This window comes from Aspergillus versicolor (assembly GCF_001890125.1).
Source record: "Aspergillus versicolor CBS 583.65 unplaced genomic scaffold ASPVEscaffold_6, whole genome shotgun sequence".
NCBI classification, from domain to species: Eukaryota; Fungi; Ascomycota; class Eurotiomycetes; order Eurotiales; family Aspergillaceae; genus Aspergillus; species Aspergillus versicolor.
The window spans coordinates 1,217-18,886 of NW_024467529.1; the positions used below are offsets into that span (position 1 = coordinate 1,217).

The 17,670-nt window shown below is 47.6% G+C and overlaps 8 protein-coding genes across 8 annotated transcripts; 2 read left to right on the forward strand and 6 right to left on the reverse strand.

Annotated features, from left to right (window-relative positions):
* Positions 1-789: 789 nt before the first annotated feature.
* On the forward strand, positions 790-1,963 carry ASPVEDRAFT_151576 (SDR family oxidoreductase). Its single transcript, XM_040808267.1, has 2 exons — positions 790-934; positions 984-1,963. The coding sequence occupies exon 2, from the start codon at positions 1,006-1,008 to the stop codon at positions 1,852-1,854; it is 849 nt and encodes a 282-aa protein (XP_040668751.1). The 5' UTR covers positions 790-934; positions 984-1,005; the 3' UTR covers positions 1,855-1,963.
* A 211-nt stretch (positions 1,964-2,174) lies between these two features.
* ASPVEDRAFT_84458 (uncharacterized protein) lies at positions 2,175-3,125 on the reverse strand (the record flags this gene model as incomplete). The annotated part of the gene is made up of 3 exons (XM_040817534.1): positions 2,175-2,780; positions 2,833-2,857; positions 2,938-3,125. The coding sequence occupies 3 exons, from the start codon at positions 3,123-3,125 to the stop codon at positions 2,175-2,177; spliced, it is 819 nt and encodes a 272-aa protein (XP_040668752.1).
* A 986-nt stretch (positions 3,126-4,111) lies between these two features.
* On the forward strand, positions 4,112-4,960 carry ASPVEDRAFT_712532 (cupin domain-containing protein). The gene has a single exon (XM_040816103.1). The coding sequence runs from the start codon at positions 4,193-4,195 to the stop codon at positions 4,691-4,693; it is 501 nt and encodes a 166-aa protein (XP_040668753.1). The 5' UTR covers positions 4,112-4,192; the 3' UTR covers positions 4,694-4,960.
* A 347-nt stretch (positions 4,961-5,307) lies between these two features.
* ASPVEDRAFT_84460 (NAD-dependent epimerase/dehydratase family protein) lies at positions 5,308-6,536 on the reverse strand (the record flags this gene model as incomplete). Its single annotated transcript, XM_040817535.1, has 4 exons — positions 5,308-5,434; positions 5,484-6,082; positions 6,150-6,441; positions 6,493-6,536. The coding sequence occupies 4 exons, from the start codon at positions 6,534-6,536 to the stop codon at positions 5,308-5,310; spliced, it is 1,062 nt and encodes a 353-aa protein (XP_040668754.1).
* A 1,645-nt stretch (positions 6,537-8,181) lies between these two features.
* ASPVEDRAFT_134746 (beta-glucosidase) lies at positions 8,182-10,755 on the reverse strand (the record flags this gene model as incomplete). The annotated part of the gene is made up of 4 exons (XM_040807163.1): positions 8,182-9,821; positions 9,894-10,056; positions 10,116-10,341; positions 10,394-10,755. 4 exons carry the CDS (start codon positions 10,753-10,755, stop codon positions 8,182-8,184), a joined length of 2,391 nt encoding a protein of 796 aa, XP_040668755.1.
* Positions 10,756-13,163: 2,408 nt separating this feature from the next.
* Positions 13,164-14,284, reverse strand: ASPVEDRAFT_84462 (uncharacterized protein; the record flags this gene model as incomplete). Its single annotated transcript, XM_040817536.1, has 3 exons — positions 13,164-13,459; positions 13,515-14,159; positions 14,209-14,284. The coding sequence occupies 3 exons, from the start codon at positions 14,282-14,284 to the stop codon at positions 13,164-13,166; spliced, it is 1,017 nt and encodes a 338-aa protein (XP_040668756.1).
* A 556-nt stretch (positions 14,285-14,840) lies between these two features.
* On the reverse strand, positions 14,841-15,902 carry ASPVEDRAFT_170221 (bZIP transcription factor). The gene is made up of 2 exons (XM_040808692.1): positions 15,701-15,902; positions 14,841-15,640 (listed from the first exon to the last, which is right to left on the reverse strand). The coding sequence occupies exons 1-2, from the start codon at positions 15,864-15,866 to the stop codon at positions 14,931-14,933; spliced, it is 876 nt and encodes a 291-aa protein (XP_040668757.1). The 5' UTR covers positions 15,867-15,902; the 3' UTR covers positions 14,841-14,930.
* A 363-nt stretch (positions 15,903-16,265) lies between these two features.
* ASPVEDRAFT_889447 (uncharacterized protein) lies at positions 16,266-17,397 on the reverse strand (the record flags this gene model as incomplete). Its single annotated transcript, XM_040818455.1, has 5 exons — positions 16,266-16,531; positions 16,612-16,732; positions 16,806-16,921; positions 17,131-17,277; positions 17,353-17,397. 5 exons carry the CDS (start codon positions 17,395-17,397, stop codon positions 16,460-16,462), a joined length of 501 nt encoding a protein of 166 aa, XP_040668758.1. The 3' UTR covers positions 16,266-16,459.
* Positions 17,398-17,670: the final 273 nt, after the last annotated feature.

The following is a 17,670-nucleotide window of genomic DNA, read 5'->3' on the forward strand; positions in this document are numbered from 1 at the left end:
GACATCTCCAGTCCCGCGGCCTGCACACTGATGTTACGCGCAATGCAACTCGTATGTTTGGTTCTTCACTTTGAAGTGCGTGCCAATGGTTCGCTGCCTCGCCCACCCGTTTTGTGATGTCTGCCGTTATTAGCTTTACAAACTTGAAAAGGGAGTGGGGACGTTGAAATGTCACCCGACACCACATCCTAGACCTGCCTCACTCTGAGGTAGGCGATAATGAGACATTTCGAGGTTTCGAGGTTGTCGCTTCCTGTTAGAGGCTCAATGACCGTCACGGCTCGGTTGGAAGAGCCGTCCACTAGGGTTTACACATTGATAATTTGGATAGCGGGGCAGATATATATAATCAAGATGAACGGGATGATTCTGATTAGAAACGGCGCGCTGTGAACTCATCCGGAGCAATGAAGGTGCTATATCCACTGTTTATATCGGGAATAAAGCTGTGAATATAGGGCGATATAATTTTCCGTGTTAATTATTAGTACCTATATAGTTATATAAGACTCAGTGATATTAATCTAAAAATGATATTAATCTAAAAAATATCTCTGCAGCAGCATACTTTCGCCATAGCCGCATTATCTAATTAACAGGCGTCCCTACAATGGAGTGGAGTGGAATCGTCATATTTGTCGATGTGCGCACGACTTCCAGAAACGGCAGGGCTCTCGGCCGCCTCCCCGCGGCTTGGCAAGCGGAGAATGGATGCTAATATTTCGCAGTCAAATTAACAAGAATGCAATAATTTCCCGCTCCCTATGCTGTGTGCCTACATACAGCATACGAAACAACAAGAGTAACTTGCCGTCAGGCTTTATAAGTCACTGAGGGCAGTGTATAGCAATTGTTGCGAAATCTATCTGTTCTTCCAGCGACATCCAACGAGGAACCAGTTTATCCACTGTTTCGAATGCGTCTTGTGGAAGTGGTAAGCTGTTTTAAGTTATTTCCTTGCGATTGTGGCTGACCTGATGAAGACTATTTCCCGCGGAAAACGCCATGGATTATATACAATGCACCCATCATACGTCATATCCGGCCATTCAACAATACAACCATAGTGGCCGGTCGGTTTTGATCACCGGCGCGTCACGAGGAATAGGATGTGCTATCGCTATATCGTTCGCGAAGGCAGGCGCTTCTACTATTGTCCTAGTAGCGAGAAGCAACCTTGATGAAACTGAAGACAACATTGTGAAGGCAGCGGCGGCAGCGGGCCGTCCTATACCAAAAGTGCTTAAGCTCAACTTCGACATCTGTGATGAGACCAGTGTCACTGCTGCTGCGAGAGATATCGCACCCAAACTGACTTCCCTTGACGTCCTGGTTAATAATGCAGGTTACCTCGAGACCTGGCGACCAATTGCAGAGTCCAACCCTGCCGACTGGTGGCATTCATGGGAGATTAATGTGAAAGGTGCATATCTCATGATGCGCACTTTTGTTCCCCTTTTGCTTCAGGGAACCCTAAAGACCATCATCAATATAAGTTCTATTGGCATTCTTTACCGGTCGCCTGGCTCCTCTGCGTATCAGACAAGCAAGCTCGCGTTGTTGCAAATGAGTGAGATCGTTTCAAATGAATATAGCGAGCAGGGGTTGGTCATCTTTTGTTTACATCCAGGTGGAGCGGCTACAGAGCTTGCGTTGAGGATGCCGGAGGCTCTCCATGAATACTTGGTTGATGATCCGTCCCTGGCAGGCGATACGATTGCATGGTTAGCCCAGGAGCGGAGGCCGTGGCTCAACGGCCGCTTTATCAATGCTAATTGGGATATGTCAGAGCTTCTGCGGAATAGGAAAGAGATAGAGGATGGTGACAAGCTGAAGTTGAGGGTGGTTTTCTAACCTAGATGTCTAGCTAGATATAGCTTTTATCTTCGCTTATTCGCATGCGTCGTGTCGCAATCGTCATACACACTAAACACACGAGCTACTTCACATGTGGTTATTCAGGACACCAAGCTCGCTGACAACTATCATTGCCTTTGGCCGAGTCTGAAGTCGAGGAATAGAAACGACTCTTTTCATGGGTGCTAGGACACATTCAAAGTATTGCTCCGAGTAAGATGACACTTATTACGTGACATTGGCCGGAAGGCTCTGACAGATTGAGTTCATGTGTTTAAATACAAGGTCGACAAGTAGGTAAACATACAGAGACCTATTTAAATGGCTGGGTGTTGGCGGAAAAACTGTTCCAAGCTGCTTTGCTTGACGCTCGGGAAGCGGGCAACATCCACTGGTTCGTAATCCCAAGAGCGAGACGGGATGTGATACTGGTAACAGTACCAGATATACTTATACCACTCTTTCTTCCCATAATTGGCTCTGCCGTTATCCAACTTCGCCTTCGCATCCGCCAGAGTTCCCAAGCAATTAAGCTTCGCCGTGACCCTTCCTTCTTTGGTAGTATTGTACGTCTTGATGATATCTTCCGGAGAAGCCTCGAAGCTCTGTACAAAGATATATCCTCCATTGGCAGCATCCGGAGCAGTGACCGCTTCCAGTACGTAGTTGCCTATATCCTCCGCTGTGGTGTAGCGAGTGCAGAATGTGGAAGGTCCATGGAAGCTGAACGTTTTCGTCTCTGTATCCCAATCGGACGGGCTCTTAAAGAAATAATAGTCGGCGATAGCGCCGGTGAACATGTAAATCGGCCTGATAGACGAACTGACCTCAGCATGATGAGCAAAGGCCCTGATGTCATCATAAATCTCATGCGTTCCCGGGGAAAGTCTCCAGTCATAATTCCAAGAACTGGCGTGGAATACCTGAATGGAGTTAGTTTGCTACCACAATCGAGATAATGCTGATCGACTGTACCTTGACTCCTGCGCGCTCTGCCGCCCTTAAGAGAAGTAGTTGCGATTCTATAAATATTTCTGGAAGGCCGGCAAAGGAACAAATGATAGCATCGACACCGCTGACGGCCCATCCATTGCATCAATATCATAGATGCCGGACAAAGTCTCAAAACCTTCGAGCTGATCGCGGACATCGTCAGGGACTCTATTAACATCTCGAGCCAGGCCCCGGACTTTGTGCCCACGCGCAAGAGCAGCCCTGGCGCACGGAACACCAACGAAGCCAGTAATGCCAGCGACCAAGATGAGCATATCGAATAATTTTTTGGTTCTTCTTGATAATAGGATGTGTCGACAGCACCTGCGAAAGTCCCAGAAAGGTTGGGAATCAGCGCGTATTTATACCAAGGGGTATTCTGGTGCTCGGACTCGACTGATTCCGAGGCCGAAAGCTACACTGTCTGATTCGAGTAGCAGAGAGTTACGGCGGTCGAGAAAATTTCTTCTTCAAGAGATGAGCTTAAGGTTGTATATGTGTCGATCCATGGTTAATTATCCTTTGTTGTCAGTTACGGGAATCTTCTCGGCCGCAACGGATCGGCCGGACCCCTGAATGTGATAAGTGATCAAAGAAGGGCAAACTTGCAGAGAAATGAACCGAATTGCAGCTTTAACAAGAGATGGGGGGTAATTATTACCCTACTTACACCTAATAACCTGGAGACTCTCACATGGAGCTCGAGAATAGTTATGATTTTATACAACTGCACTTCTGACCTCTTCTCTTTGCTCAATAAAGCTAGTAACCTACTCGATACCAATAGGTTCTGGAGTAACTAGTAGCTGTATCAGCTTGAAGAGTAAGGTCGGCCATTTCTTGAAGTTCTTCCTACAGTAAGTTTCGCGCTGGTCTAATCCCCACCAAGTCGGCCCTGAAGAGTTCCACGAACCACATTAAAAGCAATGGCCGCTCAATGAAATTAAATGATTCTTTTGGAAATAGCAAGTTGGATCCTCCATTCCTATCAATGAATTTCTAACAAGATTTATGTCTTTTGTCTCTTGACGGGTGGACATTGGTGGGTTACGGTGGGTATTTTCCGCACAGGCCAGTACCTATTTCTGATTTGCAGCTGCAAGTAGCTTACGCAAAGGGAATACACGAGTTAGTTAATCAGCATATAATGACAAATGAATGGTGGATAGTATGGGTCCCACCTTTCGTTGGAGATGGAAGTCTTGGAGCTCCCCAAGGGAACAAGCAGTTAAATTGTCTAATCCTCGCCCAGCGTGAAAGACTTGGATTATATATCATTTTACCCTAGTTAATAACTATCTTACTGGGTTGGAGATTACCTAACAGAGAAGGTCGGACCCCTATGGCATATAATTCTCGCGGGCGATTCCCCCAAGGCCAGCAATTTGTCACCTACCATAATGGATCCGGCGTCGCTACAACGTCAAGGCGAACTGAAGAACCAAGTACACCGTTTGGAGATGGCTCCATTGGAACTCCATTGTGGTCCGCAAGCGAAAGCCCTGCCGATATAAGCAGACGGGCTATCAATCAACTGCCTGATATTTCTGCTGCCTCTAGCGGGTCTTTTTTTACTACCTACGATATCCCACCGGGATATGATGGCCCATTCCACCGCTCAGTTACGCTTGATTACGTTTTGGTATTCCGAGGCATTGTCACCCTTACCATGGAGGACGGTTCGCAAGTGACGCTTGCGGAAGGTGATACGGTTGTTCAGCAAGGAACAATGCATAAATGGAGCAACCAGGAAGATAGTTGGGCACGAATGGTGACTGTTATGGTATCTGCGCACCCTCCTGTTGTCGCGGGGCGTGAGATGCAGCCTCATTGGCCGTACTGATAAATTGTCTGCGCGGCCAAATGGTGGTTACACCCATATTCAGTCACAGTGACAGGCCCATCCATGGTACTTGTCTCAGATCTCACTGGAAGCAATTGAGTCACCAAAAGCTCGAATGTCTCAAGCAGTATTATGAAAAATGGAAAGGCCTGTTCATTCCTCAATATTTCAGTCTATCAATGGTTCAGCCACTCTACACCGCAAATCAATGAATATAGGCCTCAATACACGGGAATGCTCAAGTCTGATGACCAGGCTAGTTCAAGCACGTTCATTTACATCCTTAGCATCAAACCCGCCATCCGCTTGATGTAGCTTAATCTTGTTTACAGTTTTGTGAACTCAGGTATACATAAATCCTACCTTAACCTGCTTAATTGGTCGATCCTTTGTACGTCGACCTACAGCACGGGAGTTTAAGGCATGCATTCGGTTTGCTGATTTCCAGAGAGATGCTGGTGAATTATCATCTTGTCCTTGTGCAATGGTCGCCAGCACAGCTTCTTTCTACCCGTCCCACCAAAAATATCTCACTGGCGAGAGACATTATATTGCATAACTTCATGAAGTAATTCGGACTCATTGCCTGTTTTAAAGTGCAAACCCCAATGGAATTATTTATGACTTTCGCGTTTCATTAGAACAGCCCTAAATGTCTCTTCAATGCCGACATCCCAGTCCTTGGACGTTTTAGTCGGAGCCCAACCAATCTCAAAAGCAAGCCTTGGGACGGTTCGCGATCTAGAATTGTCAATATTTTCCCATCAGTAATGGAATCCGTGGGACAGACTTAGCAGCATGATTTGTTTCCAATAGCAATCTATTACCATCGAAGCCCCACTTGCGCCAGGCGTCCTCCAAGGAGATTGAGCGTGGAATTTTGGAGCTCAGCGCACCTAAACTCAGCCCAATCTCCCCAATTCTCTCATTAAGGGCCATCCAAGTGAAGTCTCCCGTATTACTAAAGTATATGCCCTTCCTACCGAAAGGGCACTCATCGGAGCCTTCGAGAATTTTGCAGAGGACGAGCTCATATAGCGACGCGAGATCGCTGATATGCACATACCCGACTGTACCAGATCCATCTCCAATATATTCCGGATATCCTTGATCGATGGCATGTTGTATAGTGAATGGGATCTGTATTGACTGCTTTTTGAAAAGGCCCGATCCAGTACCAAAAACTGTCGGAGGCATCATTAAATAAGCTTTGACGCCAGCTGCCTCTGCTGCTTTAACCACAGCAATATCGGTTGCTCGTTGATCATAATGCTCGTCAGCATCTCGGCGAACCTCTTCTGTATATACGTCGTCCGTGTCGGAGAATTCGGGGATGACGGCGTCAGGATGGGAAACCATCCCATATGCCAGATTAGATGTTCCAGTTGTCTTTGCAGAGTTAGCCGGCGTTTTGTCCGTATAGTTAACCACAAAATCCAATACAATAGAAACTCACATGGATGTAATATGTCTGCTTCCCACTTTCCCTCATTGAGTCGCCTAGTCCTAAGATCAATGCTACAGCAGACTGGGTGTGCAAGCCCGTAGCACAGTGCACAACAATATCGAACTGCGAGGCAATTTGTCTCAGCCGTTCAGTGTCATCCAAACCTGTGAATAAGATTGAAGAAACGCCATGTCTCTGCAAGTTATCTGCATGTTCTTGCTTACGGACAATAGTTGTAACCGTCGAATCTTTCAAGGCTGGATTCTCGGATGCCAGAAACTGGGTCAATACCGACCCCCCGCTACGTTGTGTTAGTCAAGACAGCACATTTAACAGTGCAGTTGTCACTTACATAAAGCCAGTGGCACCCGTGACTAGCACTCTAGAATAGCCCATGATGATATATGTCCCTTACCAAAGTCGAGTCCCAGCGTGTAAGCAGTAGTGGACGGATTCCTGTTCTGGAAGCTACACCTGAGAATTATGAGAGTCAAGAGACTGCTTAAATAATTCTTAACAGCGAACAGCCTGGCTACCCAGCTGGCTTGGTATCGTAACGGTATCGGGAGATATAATTAGACGCTTGTCGAGCCTGGCCCTGCGGCGCCACAAGCGGAACATAAGCAACTTGCATACCGGGCCCACAGATCTGCCAGATCTGCTCCACCTGCATGGAGCTACCCTGGGCGTGAATTAATAAGATCTCCGTCACAATAGCAATGCATATGTCCAAAAGTCCTGAAGCCTGTGTTCTTTGAAGGCTGTTACATCAGTGGTCTATTGTTTATTAGCTTATAGTTCAACCAGTGAAGACTATAACCATATTAAGTTCCTTTTTTACGGCATAGTAATATCTATCCGGCAAACTCTCTGCTTTGCTTTCTACTACGGAGTACCTAATCTGAATCAGATCATGCCGCGTCTTATATCTCACTCACAGAAATCAGGCAACTAAATACAAAAGCTCCTTCCGTGAATACCAGGCTGTCTTTAGATACTTGTGAGCATTGACTGTTGTCGTTGAGTTAGTCATCGGCTCAAACTCAAGGGCGAAGAAAGGGCTATGGTGAATCCACATACGGAAGGACTGAGTTCACACGGATACTACGCTTGCCAACTTCCAGAGCAGTGCTTTTTATCATTCCAACTGCTGCATGTTTACTAGCTGCAAACACTGCACCATTCGCGTATCCTCTTTGGCCAAACATGCTGGTGATGTGTACGATACTGCTCAGCTCTGGCAGTAAATTTGGTTCCAACGCCTCCTTGAGCGTATTGAAAAGCCCTTTGACATTCAAATTCATAATGTAGTCGAATTCCTGCTCTGCTGTCTGCCATATGGGCTCCACCCCCAATTGATGCCCTCCAGTCCCTGCAAAATTGGCAATGCCATGGATGTTCCCCACGTGTTTCTATGCGTCCTCGAAAAACCTCTTCAACGATACTCTGTCTGTCACGTCCACTGCTCTAGCAAAAGTCGAACGCCCTGGATACTGCGAATCGATGTCTTGCGCCGCCTTGTCGATCCCCGGCTGGTTGATATCGCAAATGGCAAGTCGGGCACCACGGCTGGCAAGAAAGACGGACGTAGCGAGTCCCATACCCGACGCGGCCCCGATGATGAGGAATGCCTTTTCCGAGATATCCGGCGCCATTGTCGTCTCTGAGGGGGAGGAAGTTGGATCTGAAGCGTGAGTTCCTTAAATACGTTCTGTGAGCGGCAAAGCTACTGAAATATCTGCTACTCTTAAATGCATCGAAAAGAGCATCTTGTGACTTCACGACGCTTAACTGTGACGCTCAACTAATTGAATATGCGACTTAGTTCTCTGAGATTAGCAGCCCTCTACCGGTTGCACAACATATAAGAGGTGACGGTTTGAGTTATTGCTTCGCTTCAATAAAGCACCTGAGCAGATTACACAGATGAAGAACTCGCGCAGTCAAAACCCCATATTTTGGAAGGAAGTCAGAGCTATTTGATTGCCCAACACATCAAGAAAATATTTTCCCTATCGTAGATACAGACGAGTCCCCACTCTCACAATTCCAGTGTCCCATTCAACATGATATTTCGGGAGCTGGCTCCAACAAAAATGGGATACTGGCCTCCAATGATCAGTTTCCACTGCTGAGATGCCACATCCCAAATGCTGATATCACGACGCCTGATATTAAAGTCAACAGCCCTGGCCTCACCAGGGGGAATTGTTACCTTGTCAAATCCTCGCAACTGTAAGACTGGCTGCTCTTCATCCGGAATCTGAATATATAGCTGTGCAATCTCTGCAGCCTCCATCGGACCAGTATTGGTGATCTCAGCTGTTACAACCGCAACGGTGTCCCAAAGGTCCGCACTGCCGCCGGGAATCACAGGTCCAGTTGGATACTCCGACAGCTCAGATAGATCCACAGTGTGACGAACATCAAGGTTCGCATACTCAAATGTCGTATATGTCATACCGAACCCGAACTCGAAGCGCGGAACGATGCTGTTTCTATCAAATGCGCGATAGTCGATGAAAACGCCCTCGGTAAAGTTGTCCTGCGGGAAATACCGGTCCCACCCTGAATATGTGACCGGGTTGAGAAGTGACCCATAGTCTGACTCGTTACGCGGCAATGTATAAGGAAGTTTTCCACTTGGGCTGACGTCTCCGTACAGGATCTGGGTAATGGCTTCTCCAGAGTCCTGGCCAGGCAGATGGGCAAGTATCACAGCCGTAACGTTCGGATGATCAATCCATTGATCAACTAGTCGGACACCTGCATTGTGTATGATAACCACCGTATTGTTGCACTGTGAAGCAATGTCCATGATGAGTCCATCCGAGTAATCATCTCTCAAGGACGGTCGATCGACCCCTTCAGACGAGGCCGCATTGATGAAAACGAGGCAGGCATCTGACTCGATGTTAGTGACCTCAGCACCTTCCAGTTCCCAAAATAACTGTGTTCTATCTCGGCGTGCACGGGCATCCAAGGCCTGAAATGGACTGCTAATATACACGGGCGTAATTGCCGCAGAGCCACCACCACCAATTATTGTCCCATTGAAGGCAATAGGGGCGAATGGAGGGCAGTCACCCCCAGTCAGGCCGAAGCCGCATTCAACACTCCGGTAATCGTGTGCCTGCAGGCCCTGAGTCCAGCCATTTATCCCGGCCTTTGCAATATTGGTGTCCGCGACCTTCGCATCGTACCCGTAAATCGATAATATACGTGGATTGGACAATGGCAAGGCATTATCGACGTTCTTAACCAATACATGACCCTGGATGGCTCCTTCCAGGAGAACACCCTCATCACCCGGGTTCCGAGCATCGATAACGGGATGGGGCTTTCCATAGTCTGCAGTGATGCCAATACCAACGGGCGGGAGAGCTGGGTCATCCTGATGCGACAGATACCAAGCTGCCATAATTCTTGTCGCCATATTGTTGATTTGGGACTCTGGCACGGACCCGTTGCGCACTGCATTTGTAAGGTTGGGACCCCAGTACATGTCCCCATAGGGCATAACCATGTCAAGGCCAGCCATGGCGCTCGCAACACCAGTGTGCTGGGCAAACCAGTCACTCAATACGAATCCCTGGAAGCTTAATTCGGTTTTCAAAAGTCCATTGAGGGCTTTGCTGTTGTGGCAGGAATAACTGTTGTTGAGACGCTCGTAAGCACACACTTTAAGTTGACAGCGTGGTTAGCAAACGATACGCCGGTAGAGTGCAAAGGCAGGAAGGACATGAGACTTACTGATACTTGCAACCCCGGCGTGCACGGCGTCTGCAAACGGCCACATATAGAGCTCGTGCATGGTCCTGTCGTCCATATTACTGGAGGAGGTTTCAACGGTCTTGTTAGTAGCGTCGTCTAAACGAGGGTTCCTGTGTAACTCCTGTTCATTGCCCACGAAGTGCTAAAAGATGTTACTCAAGCTGAATAAATACAATAACAGAGAGTGGCTTGATTCTTTACCTTTGCACATGCGATAACCCCGTTGTCTTGGACACCCCGAACGGTTTCGGCTCCCATAATGCCACTGAGATATGGATCTTTGCCGTAGCCCTCCCAGTTGCGGCCTCCAAGCGCAAGTCGTCCCAGAGGACCGATAACCGGTGGGCCGAGTGCCAAGGTCACACCCTTTCGTCTGAACTCACCACCAATAGCGTGCGCCTGGTGGTAAGCGAGGGATTTATTCCAGCTTCCGTCGATGTTAACAAAGATCTTACATATGGATCTGGAATGAAACATACCTCGCGCCAACATGAATGCCGGATGGATAGCCGTTGACAAGCTCTGATCCCTTGATCCCATTGGGGCCATCTTGGAGACACATTCCGGGGAATCCAAGCCGATTGATAGCCGGAATATTCCCCCCACAGCCACTCGTGTCGTTCTTAACCCCTCCAGTGAGACTGAGCTTCTCTTCAAGGGACATTTGTGCCACCAGCCTCTGAGCTTTGGAAAGTGCGTGTCCCCATTCGCCATCCCCAGTCATATTGGGAGTGGGATAGACCGGTGGACTCTGGCCGTAAAAGTAAGAGTCATCCTGGAGGACGGCTGCATGCGCAGCTGCCACATTGAGGAGCAAGAAGCAGGCTTTGAATTGCACCATCTTACCATCAATGCTACGCTGCTGTTGGAATCTTGCGAAGCAGAGCCTTGTTCTTTTACTTTGGGGCAGCGGGCTGCTCTTATACTTTGCTCACACCCAGTACATTTCCTGTGGCTTCGAACTTCGGAGCACCACACGCTCGCTAACGAGCTCTGTCAGGAGATTAGCCGAAGCAGAGTTACTCAGTCCACTCAAAGGCAATACAGTGGAGCTCACATCGGTGAGATATCGGCGATGGCACGGGTATATACTGAGGCATGTAAGAGCAGTTCCTGCGATTCTAGAAGTTCAGAATACGAGGTACCCGCGCAAAGAACGCCCTTGATTGGGCCTACAGATGCCAAGCCAAGGTAGGTAAAAGGGCTTATTCGAGAGCGTGGACTCCTCCCGTTGATTCTTATTCTGAGCAAATCTTGACATCCTTTCACGTCTCGTTCAGGAGAGATATCCCCGAAATCACATCCTTGTTGAAGACAGCTTTTGCAACGCCCTGGTATACATCCTATCATGCCTTTCCTTCCAGGAGGATCCTCGGGAGTTCTTCTGTAGTATTCACCTTTCGTAGATGGACGACTTTGGATTATTTCGTGTCTTGTTCGCGGGGACAGCCTGGGGACCCCACAACTCTCAAGTACGTAATGCAAAATCTAGGTGCACGAGGGCTTTGGAGTATGTGGGGGGACCCTGGCTCTCCACATGGTCACGTCGAGGGTACCGAGAAATGCAGCTCGAAGCAAATAATATCAGTGGACAGTAGCCGACAAGAAGCCAACGGCACTTTTGCTTGACATCTGCGATCAGGTACCTTCATTTTATTCTGTGGCGTGTTGGTGGCTCGATATACCGCTAAGTCAGTCTCCACATCCAACTGGGGCGCAGAACGAGTGGCCTGAGGCAGTTCTTTCTCGACCAATGATACAGTTTCTTCGTCAAGGAAAAGGTACTGATTCGTTCGTCATCTTCGCACTAATGCAGGCTGCTTATTCTGGCCCACATTTTAGTCCACGATTAATGATGATCCTTTGGATGAAGATCTCGCCGCCTCGTGTGTAGTTCAAGCCTTCCCACTTGGGCATCAAATATCATGTCTGCTCGTCGGCTGCAAGGTGGAGAAATCCCAAGCCACAATCTTCTCATATGGGGAACGGAAGTCCCTTACTCCAATTCCCGCGTCGAAGCCCAACCGGGGATAAAAAGGCCGCGCAAACGTACAAGGGTTTTGTATGAGAGAGCCAGAAACTGGGGATGTCACTAACACACAATCCCGATGAACTGAACAGATTATCTGGGCCAGCGCCGGTCCGAAGTCTCATGAAATTGCTAGAGACTTTATTGCATAGTCTATAAACGCTTCTTCCTCTTTCCTTCTGTACTTGCTATGTTTGCCAGCATGCACTGTGGCGGCCAGACCTCTTCATCCATCCCCTCATCAAGTTATTCATAGCATTATTATGCCATGTGTCATCCCACTGGATAGCGAGTAGAATGATTGGGATCTGGAATCCTCTTCCGGGTTGTTTTGGTTCGCTTGACACACCTGTAAGTGGGCCATTCGCGTGCATCCACAGCGTTTCCAGATTGCTCCTTCCGAGTATGGATAGTATTGTCGTGTATTTGTCGTGTTACAGGACACGGGTCAAGTGCTAGAGTTGTTTTGACAGACTGGACTTCTCCAGCCACGATGTTCCCAAACTAGCTCCGAGGAGGCATGATTTCTGTCGGTAACAAACAGACTAGCCGGCCGTCTACGGGAGTTGACTAACTACTGGGCTGCTCTAATGAGGATTAAAAGTGAAAGTGGCATCAGGTAACATTCCTGTATCTGTTCAATATCCACTCCATTTTGGCCTTTAGCTACCGTTGCTTTTTTTGTCATATTCACAACATAACTTACAGCCATCACTGTTGAAAAGATGCTCATACAAGTAAAACATTACAAGACAGCTGATTTCACTACATTGAAGGAGGCCACCTGTACTCATGAAAAGCTGATCAATACTAGTAATTATGAGAAATCTTCCCTTCTATTATATAAACACCAGACCTGCCCTTTGAGGAGCTAGTTCATAAGAATATCTCATATTCAAATGAGTACTACAGTAACAGAACGAACAACAAGCAATAATTCGAAATTCCATTCAACAAGCGTATTTACTGATGGTCTTAGTTGGCATTGTTTAGCGCTCTATGGGGGAGCAAGAGTAATTGGACGGTGCTTGCCAGAGCTACACTGTTTTTACGAGAATAAACCACAATTTTTGTAGTGTGATATGGTTCAAGAAGGGTCATACACTCTAAGTATGAAGGTTAACAATTCTTGATAACCATTCCTTTCCTCTATTTGTTTAAACGCACAAGGCAGATATATTGGCCTCCGCGTTGATGTGTGAAGTAGAGATCGTCTATGACTATAACTCAAACATCTCTCCTACAAGTTCCTCACTAAGCTTCCATAACCTGCTAGCTATCTCCGGGCTCTTCGCGTACTCCCGTACTGGTTCAATCTGGCAATCCGCCACATAAGATCCGCTTCTGGTGACCAGATCTGGTGATAACGCTGCGACCAGAGTAGTCGCGGTGCCTTGCTCCGGTGACTTCGGCTCATCAGGGCCGAAGGGCTCCCCAGTACTTTCCCGGGAAACTCTATCCATCTCTTGGGGATCTAGGGATGGGATATGCGATGTGAGCGATGTACCGGGGATGTCTAGGTAGTGGGTTAGCCTCTCCGGGTGTGGAAAACGACAAATCAGTTAACCTACATCCAGGGTGTGCGGCAAAAGCGGCGATGCCGTATTTCGCGCTGCGCTCGGCTAGAGCAGCCGTGAACAGGATATTTGCCGTCTTTGATTGTGCATAGGACGTTAAAGGGTGGTATGTTTGACCGTCCTGAATCCCTTCAGTGTGAGCCAATGTAGACTCAACGATGGTGGAAATGGCGTTACTCACCGAAAAGTTCCAATCGTCGACCCGAAACGGGCCCATTTTGTATCCAGCACTGGTCAGGTTCACAATTCGGGAACCTGGCCCTGCTTTAATCATCAAAGGTAGCAGTAGCTTGGTGAGGAGGAAGTGGCCTAAGTGGTTGATAGCAAAAGTCTTCTCAATCCCATCCTTATTCTTCTCCCATGGGATGGCCATTACACCGGCATTGTTTATAAGAATATCAATCTTCTCAGCTTGGGCAAGTATAGCTGATGCCGCCTGGCGAACTGTATCAAAGTCATCGAGCTCAATACGGACAAAGGAAGCTGCTGTCATGGGGCTAATTTGCTTGATTGAGTTGATGACATTGGAGACTTTACCCTCACTTCTAGCGAGAAGAATCAGGGTGTGCGGTTTCCCATGTGCCAGAGCTATGGCGGTATTGGCTCCGAGGCCTCCCTCGCTTGCCCCAGTGACGACCACTGTCTCCTATCAGTGGAAGTTTCGAGTAGTTAATTGGCTTGAACCAACCTGTCTTTCCTTGAACAAACTCACTCCATTTCTCAACGACCGATTTTCCCTCCGTAGAAAAGTTGAAGCCAGTCATAATCAATGTCGCCGAGTGTGCGGTTTCTACGGTGGTCAAACGGAGTTGGCGCGCAGGCTTACTTGGCGATATGTCTTGTTATAGCGCAAGTTGTCGGGATGAGATCATTGGGGTGGCTGTCCATAAACCGGAGAATACCTGCAGAGAGCATAACTCGGGAAGGCAGGAAGAGTGTATGTTTTAAGTGGGTCGACTCATGCAGATTCCTTATGCTAAAGTCCAAATAAGGTGTCCAACCAGAGAGATTCATAACTCCCATTATGAGGAGGAAGCCCTGGGTATTCTAGTTTTTCCAATACAGGCAGGTCATCAACGATGAAGTAAAACGAGAATTAACTAACTATTCCGTATGTGCTTATATCAGACCGAAAACCTTCGTGGGTCGGTCTTATAGATTAGATTATTGGCCATTGGGATGACGCCCATGCATGAAGCGGTCTGTGGGCCATACTAGTAAGCTTTTGATAAGGTATATTATAGAAACCAGCTGGGGAGCTATATATTGGCAGTAGATACTCAAGGTGGATACAACAGTCTCCTATACGGAGTGTAGGGGCCAAGTCTTCATGGGTCAATTAAATATAATGACGGATATATCTACACCTTCATTTATGAATATCGTGACCAACCTCGTACCCATAGATTATCACTGTACATCCAGAATTCTCCCCCAAACCAACGGCCGCTCTCCCCTTTTCCGCCTCCAATAATTCGTCGACACCAGCAGTTCCGTACTCCCTCTCAGCAACCACCCCCATTTTTCTGCAAAACCCTCTGTGACCTCCCAACTTCTTGGATCCCATGGCTCGCCCCAAACAACTAATGTCGCTCCTGTATTCCTTGTATCCCAAAACGCCATTAGATCATGACAAAGGTCATCATCATCAAATAAACATTCCGCCGCAATAAGTATATCTCGCATTCGCGGGAAAGGGAAGAAATCTAGCCATGGGTGGTGTGGCACCGTTTGTTGTATTTGTGTTGGACGCAAACTAGCTGGGATTTTCTCCAAGGACAAGCTAGGTATCGGAGGAGACAGATTAAAAATTGAGATTGATTCATCGCAGGAAGTCCAATGAGGGTCCATTCCAATTGCCCGGATATTCTCATTTATAGCCCGGTGTACATTTAGTCGCGTGAGGCCGATCAGATGCTCGCTTCTAGGTGATCTGGTCATATAACTGAGACGGACTGCAGCTTCAAAGGACCGTAGATACTCTGTAGCGTCTGGTGGGGCATGGGAACACGTTATTTTCTCTACCGTGGAGTCCAACGATGAATCAAAACCTGGAACAGAGACTGTCTTCTCTCGTGATGCTAGCTGGCGACCTTGATTATCCGCCCTCTTTCTCTCGCCTACACTGCGTTAGCACTGGCTGCTATGGAGACCGTGGCTAGGAAATAAGCCAGACATACGCCACTTTCGCTGATTCTGCCGATTCTGCAACTTCCGTCTCTGCTTCGAATCTGCGATGCCGGTCCAGTCATCGTCAGCCGTCCAGGCATGGATTTGCTGTGGCATATGCTCTAGGGTAATAATGGATATATCGCCATTGGTCTCTGGAGTGTCACATTCAGCCATCGTAGTCTAGACGATCAAGGCGAGTGTATGACGGACAACTCGTGGTCGGAATGTGTCAGGTGGATTTGGGATGGAGGAGGGATTCATGCAGACGCTGATCTGGTGGCAAAATGGGGCAGTTTTGGTGCCGAGTATGTGGATTGGCTGCGTACAGGGCACTAATGCCAGATGCTTACGGCCAATTCCCTATGAGAGCCAATCCGAGAGGTATTCGGGACCCACCAATGGTCCAGTTCAGGGCACTGTTCTCCCAAATTGGGTGACACAGTCGGTGAACAGCAGTTGAGCGACAAGCTAACAAGCTACAACCAAGCAATTACTTTATTTTTACAGTGGGAGACTACCACAGTATCTACTATCTAGCTATTTATAAGACAATTACTGGTCAGTTGGAATAAATCGTGTGTTTGATAAGACATGGCGTTCATTGTATTAGCGAATAAATATATATCCTGGTTGTCAACCTACCCTTGAACTCTTGATGTCCTGCGCTCTGCTTAGATTTACCCTCCTCCGTTACTCAGGATGGAGGGGGACTTGGTCGAGATATCGTCTGCAATGTGGCACCTTCGCCCAGTGCCTGCACGGGACCACTACGCCCCCGTCCTTGCGACTGTTTTTGCAGGCATGACTAGTTTGGCCAAGCCACCAAAGATCAAAACGAACTGCATGAATATTAGAGAGATTTCAAGAACAGAATAACCTCTTCTAAAAGAACAAATGAAGGAAGGCCAGTAAAACGTACCATTTGATCCAGAAACTTGATATTTCCTGGCAAGGAAGGATAGTTATCACCGTCCCAGGACACACGCATAATGTGCAGGAAGGGCGGTGGGTTTCCGAACTCGAATGCGTCACGAAAGAACCTGCAATCCAAGAATCAGTGTTCTATTATAAATACTAGATATATAATGCATATTCTTTATGCAATATTCCTACCGTTCTTTAAATCTCCCACCGGGAATCGTCCACTCCCGTATTTTCATTTTCACACCAGGTAGGCATTTCAGGCCGTGTAGGTGGTACCGGGGGATAAATATAGGTTCGTCGCCAGCCTGTACATGAATGGTTCGACTCTCAACTGTGATGTACGCTTCTCCCTCTGTTACTTGCATCCATTCATCATGGTGCTTTGACCTATTGTATTAGCCATAGCTGACTTTGATAGTGTCCAGCCAGCGCACGCAGGTAATGTGAATTCCCGGTGTTGAAGCTCTGGAAACGCCTTCCTGAAGATGGAATTAAATATAAGGAGACCACGTACCTTGTGCCAGTGTAGCGGAATCTCGAAAACCTTCGAATTCACGTCTCCGTCGTAGGTTAATTCAGTATAGTAATGCTGGGAAGGTGGCGAATCCGAATCCAAATGCTCAGCGGTATTTGTCTCCGTGAAGAATCGAAGTTCGCAGCCCTGAGAACAATAATTGTCAGACATGCGTATTGTACATTAAATATGCCACGCGGGGAATAAAAAAGTACAACTGACCGTAGCGAGTGGTCGAGACGGTAACAGTTCTTGACCTTGTGCCATTAGGCCGGTGGGCTTGTTATATATTTACTGTTGTATAATAAATGTTCTCTGCCTGTTATGGAGCCCACAAGAGGATGTGAAGAAGGCGGGGAATGCCAACGTCACGGGAGTGAGCAATCGATAGTTAGAATCCTCTTCTATTCTGGCTAGGAAAACAGATTTACGGCCGAGACACATTCCCCTTTCGGCTAGCCAGTGATATTAGGCGATATGTGGTCAATACAAAGTGAGTGTCAAGTATACTTTTATGGGCAATAACTCCAGGCTTTGTTT